General features: G+C 42.1%; 1 protein-coding gene across 4 annotated transcripts in view; it reads right to left on the reverse strand.

Moving 5' to 3' along the window:
* FBXW2 (F-box and WD repeat domain containing 2) overlaps positions 1-21,972 on the reverse strand; it is a 31,307-nt gene that overhangs the window by 5,458 nt on the left and 3,877 nt on the right. For 2 of the 4 annotated variants that reach the window (XM_070795390.1, XM_070795389.1), the window contains 5 exons: positions 19,678-20,095; positions 11,603-11,797; positions 9,500-9,633; positions 5,384-5,470; positions 4,601-4,770 (listed from right to left, as the gene is read on the reverse strand). In XM_070795390.1, the coding sequence (XP_070651491.1) occupies positions 4,601-4,770; positions 5,384-5,470; positions 9,500-9,633; positions 11,603-11,797; positions 19,678-19,780 (689 nt within the window). In that variant the 5' untranslated portion in view covers positions 19,781-20,095. Of the gene's footprint in view, positions 1-4,600; positions 4,771-5,383; positions 5,471-9,499; positions 9,634-11,602; positions 11,798-19,677; positions 20,188-21,972 lie in introns of all 4 variants that reach the window. The other 2 variants (XM_070795388.1, XM_070795387.1) reach the window with 1 other exon arrangement.

Genomic DNA, 21,972 nt, shown 5'->3' on the forward strand with positions numbered 1-21,972 from the left:
CATCCTGTGAGCAGTGCAGTCAAAGAAAAAAACAATACAAAATTCAAGCAAATTTAAAACTAAATGAACTTTCTTATAAAAAGGAAAATATGAAGACATAAAACTCACCCTACTTTGGAAAAAAGGTGTGGGAAAAAACCCTTTGGAAAAAAGGTGTGGGAAAAAAACCCTTCATAATAACATAACACAGGCATATAAGGAAACAAACATTTATAAAAGCATAAAATGCCCATCTAAGCTGGAAAGGATCTTTCAGATTATCTCATTTAATATTTTCATTTCTAAGATGTGAAAACTGAAGTACAGCCAGGGTAAATACTCTGGCTAAGGCTTTACAACTAGCTAGTTACTAGTCAGAAGGAGAGTCTAACATTCCATTCTTACCATTGGGTAAAAACTGCTATACATCATCCCCATCCCTTGCTTCCTGAACCCCTCAGATATCAGAATCTGAGGATGCTCGCGTCCCTTGGATAGAACGGCACAGTACGGCTAGCCCTCCACGGCCGTGGATGCAGAGCACACAGATGTGGAGGGCAGACTGCACTGGCCGAGGGGAACCCCCCAAGCCCAGAAAGAAGGCGGAAAATCAAGTGATTTGGTGCTGCTCTGCTCTGCAGGCAGCAAACACAGGTTCCGCTCAAAACAGTCATAGGCTGAAAATATAAAGTTTCCCAAATAATTCAGAAACGTTTAATAATAATAGATTCGTAGTAAGTTAGAGAAAACTGGGAGAGCAGGGAGGACAGCTTTAACCTTCTCAGGCTGGCAGTTCATAAAACACTGATGACAAAGGCACAAGCGGGGAGAGACCGTGCTGAAGAGGCACACGAATGAGAACAGCAGCTCTCAGTCTCTGCACGCTCAGTAAGGTGACACGCCAGCGTTCTCTTCAGAAGCGCTGGGAAAAGAGCGACAAGACAGAGCTGTGCAAACTGCTGCGCCCGTCCGCCTGAGGCCAGGTGACATCCCGTCTGCTCTACATCTAAACAAGGACACCCGCAACGAGTGTGCGCGCAGACGTTAACCAGAGGAAACGGAGAGAATCACCACAGTCATCACCTTTCGACAGTGAAGGATCCATGAGAGGCCCCGCACGACGGGCTCCAGCAGGGAGGTCGAAGGGAAAGAGCGTACACAGAATCGGACTCCAGTCTGGGACCAGGGAGGGAGGGGACTCAGCATGAAGACAAAGCCCTGTTCCTCACACTCCTCAGGCCCAAACCGGCTTCTCTCTGTGTCCTTGCTTGCTCCTTCACCCAGACACTCAAGACAGGAAACGCGGCAGTCATCCAACTCTAAACCCACAGATCCAACCACCAAGGTCTACTGGTTTTACCTCCTAAATTTTCCTCTGAGTTATTCACTGCGACCTCAACTGCCACAGCTCTGATCTAGGACATCACCGGTTCCTGCACTACCGCCCAGGGTTTTCAGCTGGTCTCCCCACTCTGCTTTTGGACACTGTCAATCATTTAACCTCACACTTAAATTTACACCTATTACCACCTGATTCGAACTTTCAACCCCTTTCCTGGCTCCCACTGTCCTCCCATCTGCCACGCTGGCCTTTCAGTCACGCAGGTGCACCGGGCTCCGGTGGGTCCTGGGCCTTTCAGCAGGCTGCACGCTTGGTCTACCGTGATCCTCACGGCACACTCACACCCCTAGCACTTAGCTAGATGCATCTCCTCACCCTTAACGGCTTGGCCTGACCCTCCTCCTCAAAGAAGCTTTCCTTTACTTCTCAAACTAGGCAGAGTCTCAGAGTACCCCATTCCATGTTGCTCTTCTCCCAACCATTAAAACATCTGCATGTAGTCAGCTGTTTATTGCTTTTTGGAACTTTCTGAAAATTAAAAAAAATTTTCCATCCTCGGTTGAATCTGTGGGTGCAAAACCCATGGCCAACTGTACTTGAATTTCTTACTTTGCAAAGAATCAAGTTCTTTTAAAAGTTCCTGTTTGTATATCCAAACAGCAAAAACTAACAGAACTTTCGTCTGGAATCTGGACTCCACCTGCCATTCTTACAGGAGAAAAGCAGCTGCAGGATTCAATGAAACCTTTATAGACTCCAAGCATGAGAAAGATTACAACACCTATCTTCCACCCTGCCTCAGCACCCCTCTCTTCCAAACTTTAATTCAAACAAAAATATTAGTAAACTACCAAAGACCTGACTTCCCCATGGTGACTAGTCGTCTCTGGGGGGACCTGGCTGTGGAGCCCTCTCAGATACCAAATGCATGGGGGCTCAAGTCCTTTGTGCAGAAAGGTGCAGTATCTGCATATAACCTACACATCCGCCCATGTATTTCAATTCACCTCGAGATTGCTTGTACCTAATACAATGTAAATACTATGAAAATAGTTGCTGATGCGTGGCAAATTCAAAACTTTGCTCTTTGGAACTTTTTGAAAATTAAAAAAATTTTCCATCCTCAGTTGGTTGAATCTGTGGGTGCAAAACCCATGGCCAACTGCACTTGAATTTCTTACTTTGCAAAGAATCAAGTTCTTTCAAAAGTTCCTTCTCTCTGGCTTGCTGCTACCTTGGGCATATGTCTACTGGATGATCCAGCCATGGACGGATGCACGGATGGAGGTGGGGTGGGTGCTGGGCTAGGGGGAGTTGTGGGATGTTCGGCCAGGCCCCTAACCTCTCTCAGCTTCAGTTCCCCAACCTGTAAAATGAAGAGCTTGGACCAATGTTTTCTAGGATCTGTTCCGTCAGGGTGCAATTATCAATTATTTCTAGAAATTATTCTGATAGCTTAGAAATCTAACTGGTTAGGAAAAAAAAAAAAAAGTAGCAGTGTATGTCTGACTCCAGGAAGACAGTGATGAGGCTGTAACTTTACGACCAAAGATGGGCGGTCAGCTGCTGGCCGGCAGGATCAGATCCCATTCGAGTTGACCTCTAAACAGTCACACGTAAAAACAACGAAGATAAAGTGTTCAATTTTTGTCTCCAGGCAGTCCTTTCTGAAGCACACTGAGTGAGTGAGTGAGTGAAGTCGCTCAGTCGTGTCCGACTCTTTGCAACCCCATGTACTACAGCCTATCAGGCTCCTCCGTCCATGGGATTTTCCAGGCAAGAGTGCTGGAGTGGATTGCCATTTCCTTTTCCAGGGGATCTTCCAGACTCAGGAATCAAACTCGGGTCTCCCGCATTGCAGGCAGACGCTTTACCATCTGAGCCACCAGGGAAGCACGATATGGAACACTAATTCTGTGAGCTGTCAATAGGCACGCCTCCAAGCAAGGGCACCATGCCAATGTGTGGGAGTTACAGTAGGTTAAACAAATTAAAACAGGTTTCTTTACGTAGGACTTCTCAGAAGTATTAATAACACAGACTGTCAGGTCCTGAGCTAGATCCCCATTCAGTTCAGTTGCTCAGTTGTGTCCAACTCTTTGGGACCCCATGAACTGCAGCACGCCAGGCCTCCCTGTCCATCATCAACTCCTGGAGCTTGCTCAAACTCATGTCCATTGAGTCAGTGATGCCATCCAACCATCTCATCCTCTGTCATCCCCTTCTCCTCCTGCCTTCAATCTTTCCCAGCAGCAGGGTCTTTTCAAATGAGTCAGCTCTTTCTATCATGTTGCCAAAGTACTGGAGCTTGAGCTTCAGCATCAGTCCTTCCAATGAATATTCAGGACTGATTTCATTTAGGACTGATCCTCATTAGAGGCAATTAATTTAATCTCTACAGGTGAGACAACTGAGGCACAGAGAGGTTAAGAAACTTACAGAACTAGGTCTTAAAGCAAGGTTTATTTATCACCAAAGTCAGTTCTCTTCATCACCACACAGCACTGGCTTCCCCCAGCCTCCAATACGCTACCATACACTGCCGTCTCCAGAGGGGTCTATGCAGTGAATCACAAAACTGTCCACAGGCCTCTACTTCGGTGAAGAGAAAGCCCACAGGCTGTAACATTCTCTAAGTACCTCTGTCTTTCTACTAGTCAAAAGAAGGTCACTTGATTCCTTAATGCACAGTTTCAAATGACCAGGAAGTAGAACTTAAAATATTACAACTAGAGGAAATCTGAAAGATCTTTTCATCCAAACTCTTCCATTTTCCAGAAAAACTGGCAGGAGAATCCAGACATTGTGAAAGGGGAAGTTAACTCAGAGTTAAGAAGTGGGATTGGGCTTGTCTGGTGGTGCAGTGGCAAAGAATCCACCTGCCAATGCAGAAGACTCAAGAGACACGGGTTTGATCCTTGGGTGGGGAAGATCCCTTGGAGGAGGAAATGACAACCCACTTCAGTATTCCTGCCTGGAGAATTCCATGGACAGAGGAGCCTGGTGGGCTACGTACGGTCCATGGGTCTCAAAGAGTCAGATGTGACTGAGCACACAGCACATAAAGGAATTAGAAGCTAGAGTCTCTACGTTCTAACATATACCTCTTTCTAATTTAATTACTGCCTGTAAAATATTTTTGTTTGAGATTTTCAGCACAGATGATGTGAGTAAACATTTCCCCAAAGCAAGTTATTAACTAGTTTATCCAAATACTGTTTTGTCTTTATTAATAAACTGCAACAGACTATTAACAGTAAGGGCCCAAGGAAATATTACCTGAGAATATCATAACTGGCAAAGTCCCACTGGTAGAGGCCCAGTGCCGAACTACAGACAATGTATTTGCCATCAAAATGAAGTCTTGGCTGCAGGCAGATACTTCTATCCTCAGAGACAGACAGCGTCTTTAAGCACTTACAGTTAATTTCTCTCCCAATTGGCCAAATCTACAGATAAAAGAAAGTTAGGAAAGATGATAGATCGCATCACCAGAGAAAAACCCGTTTTTAAACAATGTGGCTTGTGTCTGCTTAAGTCAGAAACAAAGTGAAGTGAACTGGAGACACCACAGGCTTCACAGCTGAGGCAGGGGCTCAAATTCTTATTTGGCACCTATGTGTTGTGTAATCTTGTGTAAAATATCCAACCTCTTCTGAACCCAAGTTCCTGCAATGAAGACAGTGCCTACCATATGGAACATTTTAGAAGATGAAATAAAAATATATGCCAGAGTGCTCTGCAAACTTTTTGCAAATTGCTTTTATTATTATACAAATAGATGTTTATGTTTTCATACTTCATATCTAAGAATGGAGGAGGGCAGGAGATACATGTCTTAAGAAAATGGTAAGAATGCACTGAAGATATATTTCTGTGGATTTTTCCCCCTTCATTTATAAATCAGAGTTAGAAACTGCCTAGAGCACAAAGAAAATGAATTAATTCTCTTTCCAATGGGTTTAAGAGGGCTTAGACTAAAGACATTCCTGCCTCCCTTGAAATATTTCCCTGTACCACACTCTTTCATGAAGCAAATTAATCGAGGGAAAAAAACCTCACCTTGATCTCGTATTTGTCTGCACTTAAGAGGATGTAGTCTCCAGGGCTGTGCAAGAGAGACTTGACTTTGCACTTCTGCAAGACCACCTAGAAATAATACATATCCATGTTATAGAAAGACGCTTTTAGTACTATATACATCCCTTTTAAGTGAAATATGAAAAAGAGCTTCAAATGATATGGTATGTGGGTAATCTATAACTCTATGTTAACTATAACTCAAGTTAACCTTTACTAAGAGTTTTATTATAACTAGATTCTCTAGGCTACCAGCAGGATCCAAAAGTGTCTAATATTGGCAGCATTTACTCTTAGCTTTGGTCTGGAAGCAGACATTAGGACTGATTTTTAAAATCAGAAAATGTGACGTCATAAAATGATAAGGAATAGGAAATTAAAAAATCCATACACATAATAGGTACAAATGACCTGTTTTCGTAAGTACGTGCGTCATAAAGAGAAAAGACATTCTACTTGCGACCAGAATCTGTCTTATGCTGACTCTGCAACCTTGGGCAGGACCATCTAAATTCTTCATCTCTGTTTCCTCATCTTTAAAAACAGAGGTTGGGGGCACCTATTATCTCAGATAATCGCACTGAAAATGAAATAGAACAATGAAAATGAATGTAATAGAAGCTAAAATCCCATGAGCACTTGGGATAATCTGTAAACACCAGGTTCTGGTTATTTTAGCATTAAATCAGCATAAAGTGAGAAGGGAGGCCAGGCTCACTCACTCAGAAGCCTGGGCTGCAGATACAAATGAAATTTGCGGGGAGCTGTCCCATCACCTCATTTAATGTTCACAAGAACACTCAGCAGAGGATGAAACTCAGGCCCTGAAGGGAACAGTCACTTGTCTAGACATTACAGTCAGGTCCTAGCTCCAAATCCACTGTTTTTTAACTAACACTAAATTGTCTTATGTGACTTTTCTATTTAAAACTGAATGTGCCCAGTACAGATGTGTCTTTCCAGTTTTTGTCTTAACTGTGGTAAAACACACAGAACATAAAATGCAGAATCGTAACCATTTTCCAGTGTGCAGTTCAGCGGTGTTACTGGTCTTCTCACACAGTCGCCCGCCCCACCCAATCTAAAAGCCACTGGTCACCTTTCTCCTTTGTCCCCGTAAGCTCAGCTGGCTTTGCCTCAAAGACACAGCCTCCGCATGTGTCCTTCTCTGTCCGTGGTGCCATCCAAGTCCAAGCCAGGGGTCTCTTTTGCTTTTGCTGCAAAAGCCTAACTGGCCACCGAGCACCCGCTTGTGCCCCATTTGTGCCCCACTCGAATTCGTTCTTTCACCCAGCAGTTATTTTCTTAAAACATGAATCACACCAGACTCTTGCTCAGAACTCCTCGATGGCTTGCTACTACACTTAGAATCATACAGAATCCTTAATAAGGTCTGGTAAAGCACACCGGACGGCTCCCGCTCCCACACCTCCCCCAACTGCAGCTCGGCTCCGCTGGTCTTCCAGGGCATCAGGTTATCAAAAGTTCTGGGTTCTTTCCCACCGCAGGGCCTGTGCACACACCGCGCCCTCTGAAACACTCCTCTACTCTGTACACAGCTACCTCCAATTTATTCTTCATATTTGGCCCCTTTTCTAAAAGCTTTCCCTCAATCAAACTGAATCAGACAACCTCTTAGACTTTCTCAGAGACCACCACACTCCTCCATAAGCACGTAATGCAATTTGAGATTATGTATTTATTTGTGAAATTACTGATTAATAACTATTTCCCCTACTAGACTAACACTCGTGTTAGGCCTGGGTCTACTTTGCTCACTCATATATACTCAGCCCCTCACAGAACAGCACGGTAGGCTCAAGAAGTGTTTCTCCATGGCATTTCCATTAACATGGCTTTTGATATTCACAGCAATTCTTTTCTCTAAAACTAGAAAATATCACAATATTCTTTGAAAGATGCTGTAAATTTTTGTTTCACTTCTTGCAAGATTTTCTCTTAGCATAATGTCCTTGAGGTCCATCCATGTTATCATAAATCGTAAGATTTCATTTTTTTATGGCTGAATAATATTTCAATATACATATACATCCATCCATCAATGAACAACTCTGGTTGTTTCTGTATCTTGACTATTACAGATAATACTGCAATGAACATGCGGATGCATGCATCTTTCTGAGTTTTCCAATTTCTTTGGATAGATACCCAGAAGGGGAATTGCTGGATCATGTGGAAGTTCTATTTCTCATTTTTTGAGGAACCTCCAAACTGTTTTTCACAGTAGCCGCACCAATCTACATTCCCCAAAAGTGAATAAAGTTCCTTTTTTCTCCACAACCTCACCAACAATGTGCTATTTCTTGTCTTTTTGGTAATAGCCATTCCAACTGGTATGAGGTGATGTCTCATTTTGGTTCCGATTCACATTTGCATTATCCTGATGATTATGTTGAACATCTTTTCATTTACTTGTTAGTCGCTGTTTTCATTTATCTATACCTCTTCTTTGGGAAAATGTCTGTTCAGATCTTCTGCCCATTTTTTAATTAGACTGTTTGGTTTTTTGCTCTTAAGTTGTATGATTTATCTATTCTGGATATTAGCCCACGACCTATGATTTGTAAATATTTTCTCCCATTCAGTAGACTGCCTCTTAATTTTGTTGATGGCTTCCTTTGCTGTGCAGCTTTTTAGTATAATGCAATCCCACTTTATTCTTGCTTTTGTTGCCAGATTCAAAAAATCACTGCCAAAACCTATGTCAAGATGTTCACTATGTTTTCTAGTTTTATGATTTCAGGTGTGTTAAGTCTTTAATCAATTTTGAGTTAATTTTTATGTACGGTTTAAGACAGTGGTTCAGTTTCATTCTTTTGATGTGGCTGTTCAGTTTTCCCAGCAAAATTCATGGAAGAGACTGTCCATTCTCCATCATATATTCTTGGCTCCTGTGTCGTAAATGAATTGACCATGGACACAAGGGTTTACTTCTGGGCCCTCAATTCGGTCCCACTGACCTAAGCGTCTGTGCTGCTAACATCACGTTGCTTTAATTACTGTGTCTTTGTCACAGAGTTTGAGAGCATGATGCCTGCAGCTTTGTGCCCTTTCAAGGGTTTTTTTTTTTTCATGGTTCCATATGAATTTTAGGATTATTTGTCTTATTTCCTTGAAACATACCATTGGAATTTTGATGCAGACTGCACTGAATCTATAGGTTGCTTTGGAAAGTATGGACATTTGACTGTTCAAATCTGTGAGCATGAAACAACTCTCCATTTATTTGTCTACTTCAATTTCCTTCATTAATGTCTCACAGTTTTCAATACACAGGTCTTTCTGTTATACACTGACTAAATTTATTCCCAGGGCATTTCATTCTTTTTGACGCAACTGTACATGGGACTGTTTTTTCTTTACTTCTTTTTCTGATAGTTCTTTATCAGTGTACAGAAATGCAACAGATCTTGTATATAGATTTTATATCTTGCAATTTTACATGTTTTAGTTCTAACAGATTTCTGATGCTGTCACCAAAATATTATCATCCATTCGCAAATCCTGAGAGTTTTACCTCTTCCTTTCCAACATGGATGCCTTTTTTTCTTCTGCTTTGGCTACAACTTCCAATTATACGTTGAATAAAAGTGGCTAGAGACCAGCACAATGGTGTTTTAAAGAGACTGCACATTTCCCTCTGTTCCACTTCCAGCAAGAGCTTTCTTTTTCAAAATGAAAACTGCTTTTCTGATTTAAAAAGAAACGTGCTTATCCTAAAGGGAAAAAAGTACTCACAACTTCACAAGAAATAATCACCTTCAACACTTCGGTGCAAAAGCACATTCAGAAACTATCATCATACTCTAGGTAGCTTTTGCTATAACCTGTTTTACTCACTCCCTCTATCCACCTAGTATGTTGTGAGCATCCTCCCATGTCCATAGCCATTCATTCACTAATTTACTGAGCGTCTTTCACATGCTGGTCACTGCTGTACACCATCATGCCTTGGGGCTGCATCTATTCCATCTTATGACTCATCTACACTTATGAGTCACTGTCTACCGTCCTCCAACCCGCCCCCAGCTTCCCCACCCTCGGCAAGAGTGATGTCAGCATCAGAAGTCTTCTCACCTTGGTGACCCACTCTGTGTGCCCGGTGAGTGTGTTCAGGCACGTCCCAGCAGATAAAGCCCACACTTTGACAGTGAAGTCTGCAGAGCCACTCACCAAGATGTCCAGTTCGTCGTTGTAGTCGACACTGAACACTAGTGCACACAACACACACAGTTAAACACGCCTCTGCCTGAGGGTCTTGTATGACAGAGTTCAATTACACTTATTCTTCCCAGTGCCCAAGTGTGTGGTTTCTTAACCAGAACTACTGTAAGAAGGGTGCTTTCTCAACTAGCAATTTTTTGCTAAAAAAAATACCCATCGCAAAATTCTTAGTATTATAGCTTATTATCCTAAGGATGGAAAGTCCCTGGAATATACAATCTCTCATATTTGTACTAGCTTCAGAGTCAGAGACAAACAAGTGTAGGAGATACAGGCATTTCTTCTCAGGACTGAGAAGAAAAACAGGTGGACCTACTGAGATTTGTACTATTTACTGTAAGATAAAATGTCAAGCGTACTCATACTCAAGAAAAGCCAGGGTAATGAGAAACACAAAGCGAAGATCTTAAGTTCAGACTGAGCCATTCTCTCAACTGTCTGACTTCTTCAGACCTATATCCCTGGCACCTAAACAGTGCCTGAGTATAACAAGTACTTGTGTTCAAATGCCCGTCAAGCTCTGAAGGGACACCAGGGGCACAGAGATGAAGACACTGCTCTTTTCTTTAAGGAACTCTGACTAAGTGAGGGATAGAGAAGGAAGTCCAAAAAAAAAGTAAATGTTTACCTCTTGCTAGGGAAACACCAAGGAGAATGACTAACTCTGCCCAGGGGGATCAGGGAGGACTTCAGGGAAGAGGCGATATTGGAGGTGGGCCCTGAAGGATGAGCAGAGTTTATCAAGAAAAGAAAGAGAATACTGCAGGTAGAGGGAGCAGCAAAGGCGCGGAGTTAGGAAAAGCCACAGCAATGTCTTGGGAACAGTAAGGAGGAAATTTTTTAGAACAGGGCTCTCTAAGCTAACCAGGTGTAAACTCACCTGGAACAGGTGCAATCCTTGACAATGTGGAATACTGCACTCAGTTTGCTACGTAAGCTCCATATTAAATCATGTATCTTCAAATATTAATTACCACAAACAAGTGGTAGCAGACTGAAGAAAAATGTACAGGATGACAAACAAAATGGGGGGGGGGGGGGGCAGATTCGGTGGGGTTTATTGTTGTTGTTTTTTTGCCATAAAACAGCTAAATTTAAAGAATTACCATGCAAGGAATTCAGGACCTAAGGGTGAATAAGACAGGTGGGATCCCTGCCCTTCCAGCGCTGACAGGCTGGTGGGGAACCAGTTACCAGACTCACTTGGATGACAGGTGTTACACAGGTTACTGGAAGCCTACAGCAGAGAGACTCAACCTGTTCAGGGTGTCCAGGAAGGCGCTCATAAATGATGCTCAAGAGCACAGACTGTGACTCTCAGAGGCTAATGCAGTGGGTAATGGGGGCGGGGGAGGAGAAGGGAACTAGACCACGTGATTGCTGCACAAAGCTCCAGGATACGACTCGGCAGAGGAGATGCTCTGGTCACAAGGTTTCATTCAGGTGGCCAGTTTACAGACTAAGGCTGCTGCAACCTCATCAGGAAACACGCGGGGACCTCCTTTTCATCTGGTCTCTCAGCAGTCAGATTATCATCAACCAAGCTCCAACTGGATGTAATCTGTGTAGTCACTACTAAGGATTTCCAGTCCTAACTCTACAAATAAAGTGGACTGAATTTACATTTACTCAATTTGGAGGTATGGAATTTGATCAAAACAAAGGGGGCCGACTGTGCAAACAGGAAATAAATGAAACAGGAGAAAAGAACTGCCTCTCCTCGCCTAAGGGTACAAAGGCATTGCGAGTTAAAAAACGGGCCAAGGAAAAGCAAAGCTCGAGGTAAAATTGTAAGAATAACCTGAGTAAGGGATTAACTGTACTGACTGAAGAAGAAGTAGGGGGAATGACAGATTACATTAAAAAACAAAAACAAAAGAGGGACCACATTCTTGGCCCCTGGCCTTAAGCAACGAAGTTAGAGTAACTGGAAAGCCTTGAAGAAAGGCGACCCACCCGCCCCCGTGTGCCCCCGGAAGTGCTGGGTCCTGGCTCCGGAGCTCCACTCCCAGCAGGCCACAGTGTTGTCAAAGGAGCCTGTCACAAGCTTCTGCTCATCAAACTTCACCGCAGCACAAGTGTGGGTCTGGATGCCATAAACACACTGCCCTGTGCTCACATCCCACAGCTTTGCAGACAAGTCGTCTGACCCTTCAAGAGAAAAACAGGGAGGTTAATAAGAAGACAAACACTAAAGAAGTAACATCAGTCCCCAGAATCGCATCCTTAAAGGAGAACTTTAACCTCCTCCAGCACTCCCACGTTATAGCTAGGGAAAACCAAAGCAGAGAGAGAGGAACACAGCCTGTTCTGCATCTCCAAAACAGTGCTAGCAGCCCTGGGACGGACTCCAAGCCTTAGTCCTTTTCCCCAAACGCTCGAGGTTATAGAGCTGTGTTAAGACTGGCGCACCCCTCGGTGCGTCCCTTGTAAATTTCCCTACATCTCTGGCTATCATGAGCTCTCTGACTTAAGCTTAAAATGATGGGTATTACCTGTCACTGCATGTACACACTTGCCTGCCTGTCCATTATCCAACAACTCTGAACAAACAAACAACGCTGAAATAGTAAAGCTGTAGGCTGGAACATGTCCATTCTAAGGCAAGTCAAAGACAAGGCCCGATCACGGGTTAACTTCTATAAAGGCTAACTGCTAATTTCTTGAGCCATCCTGAAATGTGTGAAGGAGCTTCAAAGAAAACAAGACATAAACTATTCCCAGACGCTCATAACAATTCAGCAAAGAGCCTGTAAAGTCTCTTAAGATTATGCAAGATAAAACACAGGTTTCACTTCTGCCTCTGATGAAAACTGTGTAACAATTCACAACATTACTGCTTAGTAACCAAGTCATGCCTGACTCTTTGTGGCCCAATGGACTGTAGCCCACCAGGCTCCTCTGTCCATGGCATTTCCCAGGCAAGAATACTGGAGTGGGTTGCCATTTCCTCCTCCGGGGGACGTTCCAGACCCAGGGATTGAACCCATGTCTCCTGCGCTGCAGACAGATTCTTTACCACTGAGCCACTGGGGAAATCACATTTAAAATCGTAATGATTACTTCATGTTTCACAATTTACCTTTATAAAAATATTAAGAATTGACAAAGAGAAAGTCATTTTGAAGATACATAAATGTAATTGATGTAATAAGGACATGGTATCTTGGAAAAGCACCAACTGATCAGTTTTCAAAAAACTTAAATGACTAAATAAAGCCATGTACAATTCCACCTTTAAGGACTGATCAAGAGCCACTGTTTCAGCCAATGGAAAAATATCTATCAGTTATGAAAGAGCAGAAATTTCACCCTGGGAAATCCCTATGAGAGCATACTGAAATGAAGCCTCTATTTGTTGTCATTTTACTAATTAGGGATTCAGTTTCCTTTCTATAAAATGAAAGGTGAGACTTGGCTGGTGGCTCTCAATGGCATATGAGGCATCAGAATCCACTGGAGAGCTTTTATCAAGACATACAGGCTAGGCCTTATCTTCAGAGATTCTAACTCAGAACATCTGAGGCAGGAGCCAATAATCATGGAACTTGCCAGGCGAACTTATTAGCAACCACTGAGGACCAATGATCTAAGAAGACTATCCGACAGAAAGATAAGACAAGCCACATACACAATGTAAATTGTTCTAATATTTACTTTAAAGAGTACAAAAAAGGGGAAATAATTTAATTTTTAACTCAGTATGCCAAAAAAACACATTATCAACTAATGTAATAAATATAGAAATTTATTAATGAAATAGTTTATATTCTAAATCTTCAAAATCCAGCAAGTACTTCCTGTTTCACATCTCAGTTGAGCTAGCCGTATCTCAGGTGCTCGTGATGGACAGCACAGGTCCAGATAACCTTTAAGGTCCTCTCAGATTTTTGGCAGAGTCAACATTCTGTGATTGTATTTCTAGGAAGCTAAAGCAGGAAAAGAAAACATGTTTGGTCCTAACTGAGCTTGGTTCTGATTTACCGCCAGTGTTTCACAGGGTCGCCTTCATTCATTCAACCCATATTTAGAGAACTTTTATGTCAGGCAGGGATCCTGCTCTTATGGTGCTTGGTCTTCCAAGGAAGACAGAAAGGCTAAACAAGCAGTAACAACTCTAAAGTGGTGGGCAGTACAAAAGCCCACAGCAGATACGAGGAGCGGATGAAAGGAGAAAGCGCCCCAGGTGAAGTTCTGCTGGGCTTACGGCTGTGCTCCTCAACATCAAGGTGCTCCACAGACACGCCCTAGGAGAAGGCACGCCTGGCTCCACACTGTATCGACCCTAATGGGTGTTCACATATATTTGTTCACTCTGATTTGCTGTGAAGCCAGGCCTTGGTATAGGACTGTGTGAAGAAGGAGTTTCATGGGTTAAAAAATACCCAAACTTGGGACTTCCCTGGTCCAGTGGTTAAGACTCCGAGCTGCCAATGCCAGCGGCACGGGTTCAATCACTGGTCAGGGAACCAAGACCTCGCACGCCACATGGCTCCACCAAAAATAAATCAATAAGAATAAATACAAAATTAAAAAAAAAGTTTCAATATTAACAAGTTGAAATCTAAAGGATGAATACAGTGATCAGCACTCTCTCCCCAATCAAAAAAATAAAACATCAACAGTCTATGCCAGAGCTCAGCCAAACTTTTTCTATAAAAGACTGGACAGTAAATAGATTAGTCTTCTTGAGCCACAGTCTCTGGGGCAATTGCTCCACTCGGCTGGGTCTGGCCCCTGTGGTTTGTGGTTTACCAATCCCTGGAATGTAACTATTTAAGTACCTATTAAATACCTCTATTTATTATATAAATATATGTGAACACGCATTAGGATCGATTCATAAAGAACTCCTTGAACCCATTCTACTAAAAACTATCCAGGAATTACTGACAATGCTTGTCAGAATGCGCTGCCTCAAACAGGGGCGCTGACTGCAGCTCAGTGTGACTGGGAAGCAGTGGGAAAGTAATGTTTTTCATTGCATGAAAGGGGAAAAAAAGCCCTCTCAATTCAGAAAACAGGGTGAAAACAATCTTTGACGTAAAAATTACAGACATGGGTAACGTAACAAAGGTAAGCAGAAAAATGAGCTGCAACGCAAATAGAGTAAGGTATCTTATCAAGCGAAGTTTAAATATTTACTGGCAGAATCAGATCTCAGCTCTCCAACCACCCGTCATTTGACTCTGTTAACCAACTGAATAAACATTTACTAGTGCCTCTTTAAGACAGGCACCTTTCATTCTCCTTTTTAAAACCCTATTAGCCTTCTGTCTCTTTGCCTCTCCCCTTTCTCTGGGTACACACTTAAAGGATCCACCCTACACTCTGTGCATTCTTTTTCCTCTCTCCTTTTAAAATTTTACTTGCAGCCACAGCTATGATGTGACTAACTCCTAAATCATTCTCTCTAGCCCTGAGCACTCTCGAAAGCTCTCACCCTGCATTTCCAAGTATTACGGGAATCTCCACTTACACATCCAATTAGATTCAGTTCATCCCACATGGAACTCCATCTATCCTCTTGAATTTATCCTCAGTTTCTAGTCTTTTACTAGTACTATCTTCGCATTTATACATGCAGCTAGAAGACTTCAGTCATTTTTGAAATATCCCTATTCCTTGCCACATACCCAATTCACTGCCAAATCCTGTCATTTCTATTTCAATAGCTGCTCTTCCATTCAACTGCTACTTTCAAAAATCTCTACCCTTAGTATCCTGTATTTAAACTCATCGGAACTGCAATGGACTAGTAATTTAATTCGGAAGCTCGAGATCTGTCTGTTAAAAGTTATCAGAAGAATTAATATCTTCTGGGGGAACACTTTAGCAACGGCAGGGTGGCTTCACTGTCGCATCGAGGACATTACTGGCCTCCACTCGGCAGAGCCCAGGGACGCTGGACACACTGCAGCGTCTGCAGCGCACAAAGAGAGTCAGCCTGTGCTCTGCAGGGCATCCCGAAGGTCCTGCCGGACATTCCTAAGTGTAAGGCTTACTCTTAGTTACCTGAGCCCAATTTTTGCTGTTGTACAAAGCCCACAAGCAGGTTAACCGTGTGCTTAATTTTCTATGAGTGTAACCATCAGATAAACTGAGGAAAGATGTTCTTTCCTGGGGACTCTGCTAAGGGCTGTTCAGCATGTGAAAAGATCAAGTCATGGATGGTATCTGTGACACAAATACAACCTTCTCCATTCACAGCTGCCATGCTCACGACGACAGCACACAGAGGTGCAGACACCTGGTTACCACCTTCCAGAACAGCCACGGTGGGGCCTGTGTTCAACGCTACTGTAAATTACAGTTCTCTTACTTCTCCTCTGGGTCAGACTTTGGCTATTATATTGATTTCCAAAATGTGTATGTATAGATAAGTTGCTTCCATGACTTTTAATTCATGATAGGGGGATATTGTAAAATCTTGTAAAAAGAGGACCCAAGTCTGACAGAAACAAGAAACACTAGTTTCTTTGAAGTGAAGGCTCTGAACCAGACTTTCTGCTCACAAATCATTCAGAGTTCACAGGAAACTGTCCAAATACATGTTCACAGCATTCCAGCCCAAACCTAGTTCTTCAGATCATATTCTAAGAGTCTTAAGAGTCCCCGTTTATGTTCTAAGACTTCGGTATTTCCTCCTCCATGCTTGGACCTCTCCAGGCCTTTAGAATGCTTCTCTTCCTGTTGGGAAACCCTGACTGCATCTCACATCTCCAAAATGTGTACATTCTTCAAGACCCAACATAAACACTACTCTACTTTCTCAAATGAAGAAACCATTCCTTCTTTTGAAAAACTACATAACTTTATTTTCCTCATACAATTCAACTACATCATTTTTGGGGTTGGTCTCTCTTTTAATTAAGATATAACTGACAGACAACAATGTACTAATTCTAGGTGTATAATGTAACAATTTGACATCTGTATATAATCTGAAATATTCACCACAACAAAACTAGTTAAATACAGCATCTGATCACACCTCCTTTATAGCTCTTGTTTTTCTCGTTTGCCTGCAAGTCAGAGGTCACAATATAGCCATTTATAGGTTGAATATGATCTAACCACAATATTTTTAAAATTAGAATAATACTTAGAAAATTAATACTTTTTAAAAAATGAGGCTATTTCACAAAAACCTAGGCTTGGGGCTTCTCCTGAAAAGTCAGACCTGACAATTCTGAGTCTGAATTCCACACAGGAATTATCTACTGCAGCAGAGCAGCAACTCCCCGTGGCAGCGTTTTCTATTAGCCACAGTTCACACACAGACTTTTGCTCAATCAGGTTACCTTCCTGACCACAGCGTGTACATTCTTTGAGGAAAGAACAATTCTAATTCTGCTCGCATGCTTACGCTGCCTGTCACACAGTAGGCATTTTAGAAATAAATATCTACGAACAGCACAAAGCACAATACATTCCTTTCTTCCCATTTCAGAGATGAGCAGAATTTCTGAAAGTCTGAACAGACATACAATCTCATACAATCACACAATCTGTACTGTGCTAATGTTAGCATTATTAACCCTTTTGGTAATCCTGTTCCACTGCTTGCTTAAGGGCTGATCTGAGTCACTAAGTTTACTGCCAAATTCAGAATTTCCCAATTCAACAACGGTGAAAAGACAAGCTCTTAAGTGACAAGGTGATACAAACACATTTAATTCTATTAACAAATATTTCTTGCTAGTAACAGTCTCAGGAATGCTGCTTCAAACAAATGCTTTGAATCATTTTCAACAGCACACTTTTCCATAAGCAAAGCCCGTGAATTTAATCATACTAAAAATAAGACAGCATATAGACTCACCCGGAGAATAATCTTAAAATGTGGGGTTGTGTCCACAGTCATTTGTAGATATTAACTGCCCAGGTAATTAGGGAGTTCAGTGAACGTATTCCATTCACTTCTGGGCCAAGTAACTAAGGTTTTATTGCATTTCAAAAGTGAACTTTAACAAGACATTAAAAAAAAAAAAGCTGGAGCTAGTTCTGAAAATGAGTCAACTGCCAGTATTGATCCAAGTGTGAGTAAGTGCCAAATTGAAAGGCAATATGGCATCTTAAAAAAAAAAAAACCTGCCAGTGATTATGAGGCAAAAAGAATATTGAAAAGTCATCACCACAGGTGGCAAAGTATACCAAGGTATAGAAGAACAGATGATATTGTTCCAATAATCAGGCTTTTAATAGGACAGGGAAAATAACATGAGCATGAAGTAATCTCAGGATGACAAAACCATGAAATATCTTAAATGTTTATTTTATAAAACTGACAAAGTGTTGAGCATTTCAGAGAATGTCACCACATAAGAAAATGGACATCCTCAATGAATAAAGAAATTCAATTTTAAAACAGTCTTCAGAAATCGTTTCTCTCTTAACTACTGAAAATATTAAACTGAGTATGGTAGGCCTCTTAGGGAGAGGCAGGTTTACCCTAGACTTTGCTGCGGGCATAGCATCAATTCAGTACGTCTGCAAAGGGCACTAAGAGGACCTATGAAATCACTCACACTTCTGGATCTGGTGATTCTGCTCTGAGGCTTCTGCCTCAAATGAATAATCCAAAGGGAAAAAATAACGCAGACAAAACTATCCATAAGAACAGAAACAACCTGAGTACGCACGAGTATGGAAATGGCTAAGTGATGACACATTTACACAAAGAAACAGCACATGACAGCCGTGTGGTGTGGCTAACACTCCAGTGTCTGTCAGAAATCACTCTGGAGGAAGCACACGAACATCCCTGTGCTGTGGTGCTGCGCTCAGCTGCTGAGTTGGTTCTGATTCTTTGTGATCCCACAGACAGCAGCCCGTCAGGCTCCTCTGTCCATGGGATTTTCCAGGCCGGAATACTGGAGTGGGTTGCCACTTCCCACTGCGGGGAATCTTCCTGACCCAGGGATCAATTTGTGTCTCCTGCACTGGCAGGCGGCTTCTTTACCACTGCACCACTGGGAAGCCCAGTACTGTATATCATATATGATGGGAGTGAATAGCACTGTGATCACTGACAAGGTGATCTGGAACCTCGAGCCATTCTAAACTCTGCTTAGTCACTGCATACGACAGCTATCAACATGTACTGCCTGACGCACGGGCACTAACTATATCATCATATGCAGAAACACACGCCCATTATAATTGGAAGATGCACATAATTCTAACTTTAATCATTACATTTATAATAAAAAGTTACTTAACTACTTGTTGTTCTTGTTGTTTAGTCGCTAAGTCGTGTCTGACTCTTTCACGACCCAACGGACCATAGTCCGCCAGGCTCCTCTGTTCATGGGATTTCCCAGGCAAGAATACTGAAGTGGGTGCCATTTCCTTATCCAGGGGATCTTCTCGACTCAGATATCAAACCCACATCTCCTGCACTGGCAGGCGAACTCTACCACTGAGCAACCAGGGAAGCCCTGCTTGCTGAGTTTTAAAATATCCAACTATTTTCATTCCCATGCCCAAACTCTTCTAAATTCTTCTCAGAACCACAGGATCTTAGAGCAAGAGAAATAGTTTCTTTTGTATATTTTAAATACAAGGAAACAAACACAGAGAGGTTTCATAATTCTTTCAAAATGAATTATTTGCTAGGACCACACAGCAATTTTTATACAGCTTTTTTTCCCCCAAAATTACTGTTAATAAGAAAAAAAAAAATAAATTTTTAACCAACATGAAGGACCGTATATGGAAAAAAAGCATAGAAAAACGTAGTCAGAGCTTTCAGACTCATATCACATTTATAAGAATGTCTGGAGCTTTCTTCTCATAAAATTTTATAAAAATAATTGTCTTCTCAGAGTGCAAAAGGATAAAGGGGTGGTGGTGGGGCGAGGAGGAACCAGTCAGGGATGGAGCATCTATCTATGCCATCATAGATATCTCAGATAATTAACGACTGCCGTTCTCAAGCCTGAGGAGTATTTTGTTCTGTCTGTAAGATTACACTCCACGAAACACCAAAAATTAAAAAGAAAAAAAAAATAGTCAGGCTCTCTTACCTGTACACAGAAGTCCATCTTTGTAGTAAAGTGCATACACTCTGGCACTGTGTCCAATTAAAGATGAGGTCTCAAAGGCTTCATGGTCCTCCAGTTGCTTCATTCTCAGAATAGCCTTCAAATAAACCTTCTTCCAGTGCAAAGCGTCCTGAACAGAATCATCTATCTGCCAGCCCAGACTTTTACAGGCGGTCTGCCACACCTCCGTGCAGGCACTTATCACCTTATTCCACTGTTTAGAGACGAGGCAGCATGTGAGTAGCGTCTGAGGGTCGAGCCATTTTAACAAATAAAAACTGAGCTCCAGGGGAAGGAGTTTGAGGAAGTCCCGCTTGAGCAGAGTCTCCAGGTTATTGGAGAGGTGTCTGAGCTGGACTGCCCCACTCAGACTAATCAGGTGATCCAGAGTTTCATTTTTCTGCAAGTCCGTCAGAGAAAGAAATGTAACAGAAATGTTATCAAGCCATGTCTCAAAGTCCTTTCTCTCCATAAGGTTATGGAAAAATTTACCTGTGGCACATCAAAATATTGTATTAGTTCTGCTCAAAAAGACGGTTCAAGCAAGACTGCTAACAAATGAAGTATTAAAAATTAGTGCAAAAAACTGTTACAACTTTAGAGCTTAGTTACATTACAACTTTACAGTTAATACATTGTATTTATCGGAAATAATTTCCATGGCACAGAAGAAAACATTTGAGAAAACATACTTTAACAAATCATGACCTCCAAGACATAACTCAGTGAAAGTACTTCTGGTGTGTGCCTCAATCCTCCTGAAGTCTAGCACGAGCTACGCATCTTCACAGTAGAAGATTTACAAAGTATCCATTCTTTGTGAAACAGTGTATTCTGTATAATAGAACCCCATCAAAATCAGCATGACACCATTTTCTTAAATACACTCTATTTGGGCACGAAAATCACAAAAATAAGCACAAGGATGTGACCCCCAGAAAGTCAGTCTCTAGGCCAGTAACTTGAGACATCAGTTACCAGGCTAGGTATAACCTGACCTGTTATAGGAATCACAGAACTGACTACTAGCTTTTGCAATAGATGCTTAGGCAAAAAGGTTTGGGGAAGAAAAATAAGCAGATGCAATAAGTTATATGGCTCAGGTGTTCTGGTTCTTCCACTTCCTTTATGGCATTGCCTGTTAGAACATGAATTACCAAAAGCCTTATCTGGCCTTACATGGTCTGTTTTAATAAGGTTAATATGAGCTGGTGACATCTCTTAACCTCATGTGTCCCCAAGAGCCATGAGGGTCCTGGAGGTGTGCACAAATAAGACAAATTAGTCATCTTGATGCTTACAAGACACACAAAGAAAGGTACCATTTCCTTCACTTAGCACATGAGGAAGCTGCAGGTCAGAGAAGGTAAGTGATTTGCCTACAGCCAACAGTGCTATTAAAATAGCAACAGAACAGACCGAAAGCCAGTGCTCTCAAGATCAGGACTCTTCCAGACACACCAAGTTGTCTCTTATGAAGCCAGCTACCATCAGGAGAATCACAACCTGGTGATAAGATCTGGGAACACTGAGTCCATCAGATTATACCATCTCCCCCTTTAAAGCTAACTGGAACCCCCCCTCCCCCCCAAAAATAAAAGTATCCATCAATCCACATTATGTCAAGTGTCTACCCACTCTTAACAATGGGGACTAAACTAATGGGAAGAGAAGAAAAAGTAAAGCAAATCTGTGAAAACCATCTTTCCCAAGATCAGCCATGTTGATAGATACTAGTGCTGGGCAGTAAGTACATGGGGTTTTTTTAAAATTAGATTTTCATGTGTTGGAACATTTCAATGATTAAAAAAAAAACAAACTTTCCTTGTAATCTGACCAGTTTCCCATCATACTGTCATACTAATTTAAAAACCTAATGTCCAAATTAACATGAAAGAGGAAAATAAATTCATTTATCAGTTCAGTGACTTAGTTGTGTCGGACTCTTTGCAACCCCATGGACAGAAGCACACCAGGCTTCCCTGTCCATCACCAACTCCCGGAGCTTGCTCGATCTCATGTCCATTGAGTTGATGAAGCCATCCAACCATCTCATCCTCTGTCGTCCCCTTCTCCTCCTGCTTTCAATCTTTCCCAGCATCAGGGTCTTTTCCAGTGAGTCAGTTCTTCACTTCAGGTGGCCAAAGGACTGGAGCTTCAGCTTCAGCATCAGTCCTTCCAATGAATATTCAGTACTGATGTCCTTTAGGATTGACTGGCTGGAACTCCCTGCAGTCCAAGAGACTCTTAAGAGCCTTTTCCAACACCACAGTTCAA

Source organism: Bos indicus, chromosome 8 (assembly GCF_029378745.1).
Source record: "Bos indicus isolate NIAB-ARS_2022 breed Sahiwal x Tharparkar chromosome 8, NIAB-ARS_B.indTharparkar_mat_pri_1.0, whole genome shotgun sequence".
NCBI classification, from domain to species: Eukaryota; Metazoa; Chordata; class Mammalia; order Artiodactyla; family Bovidae; genus Bos; species Bos indicus.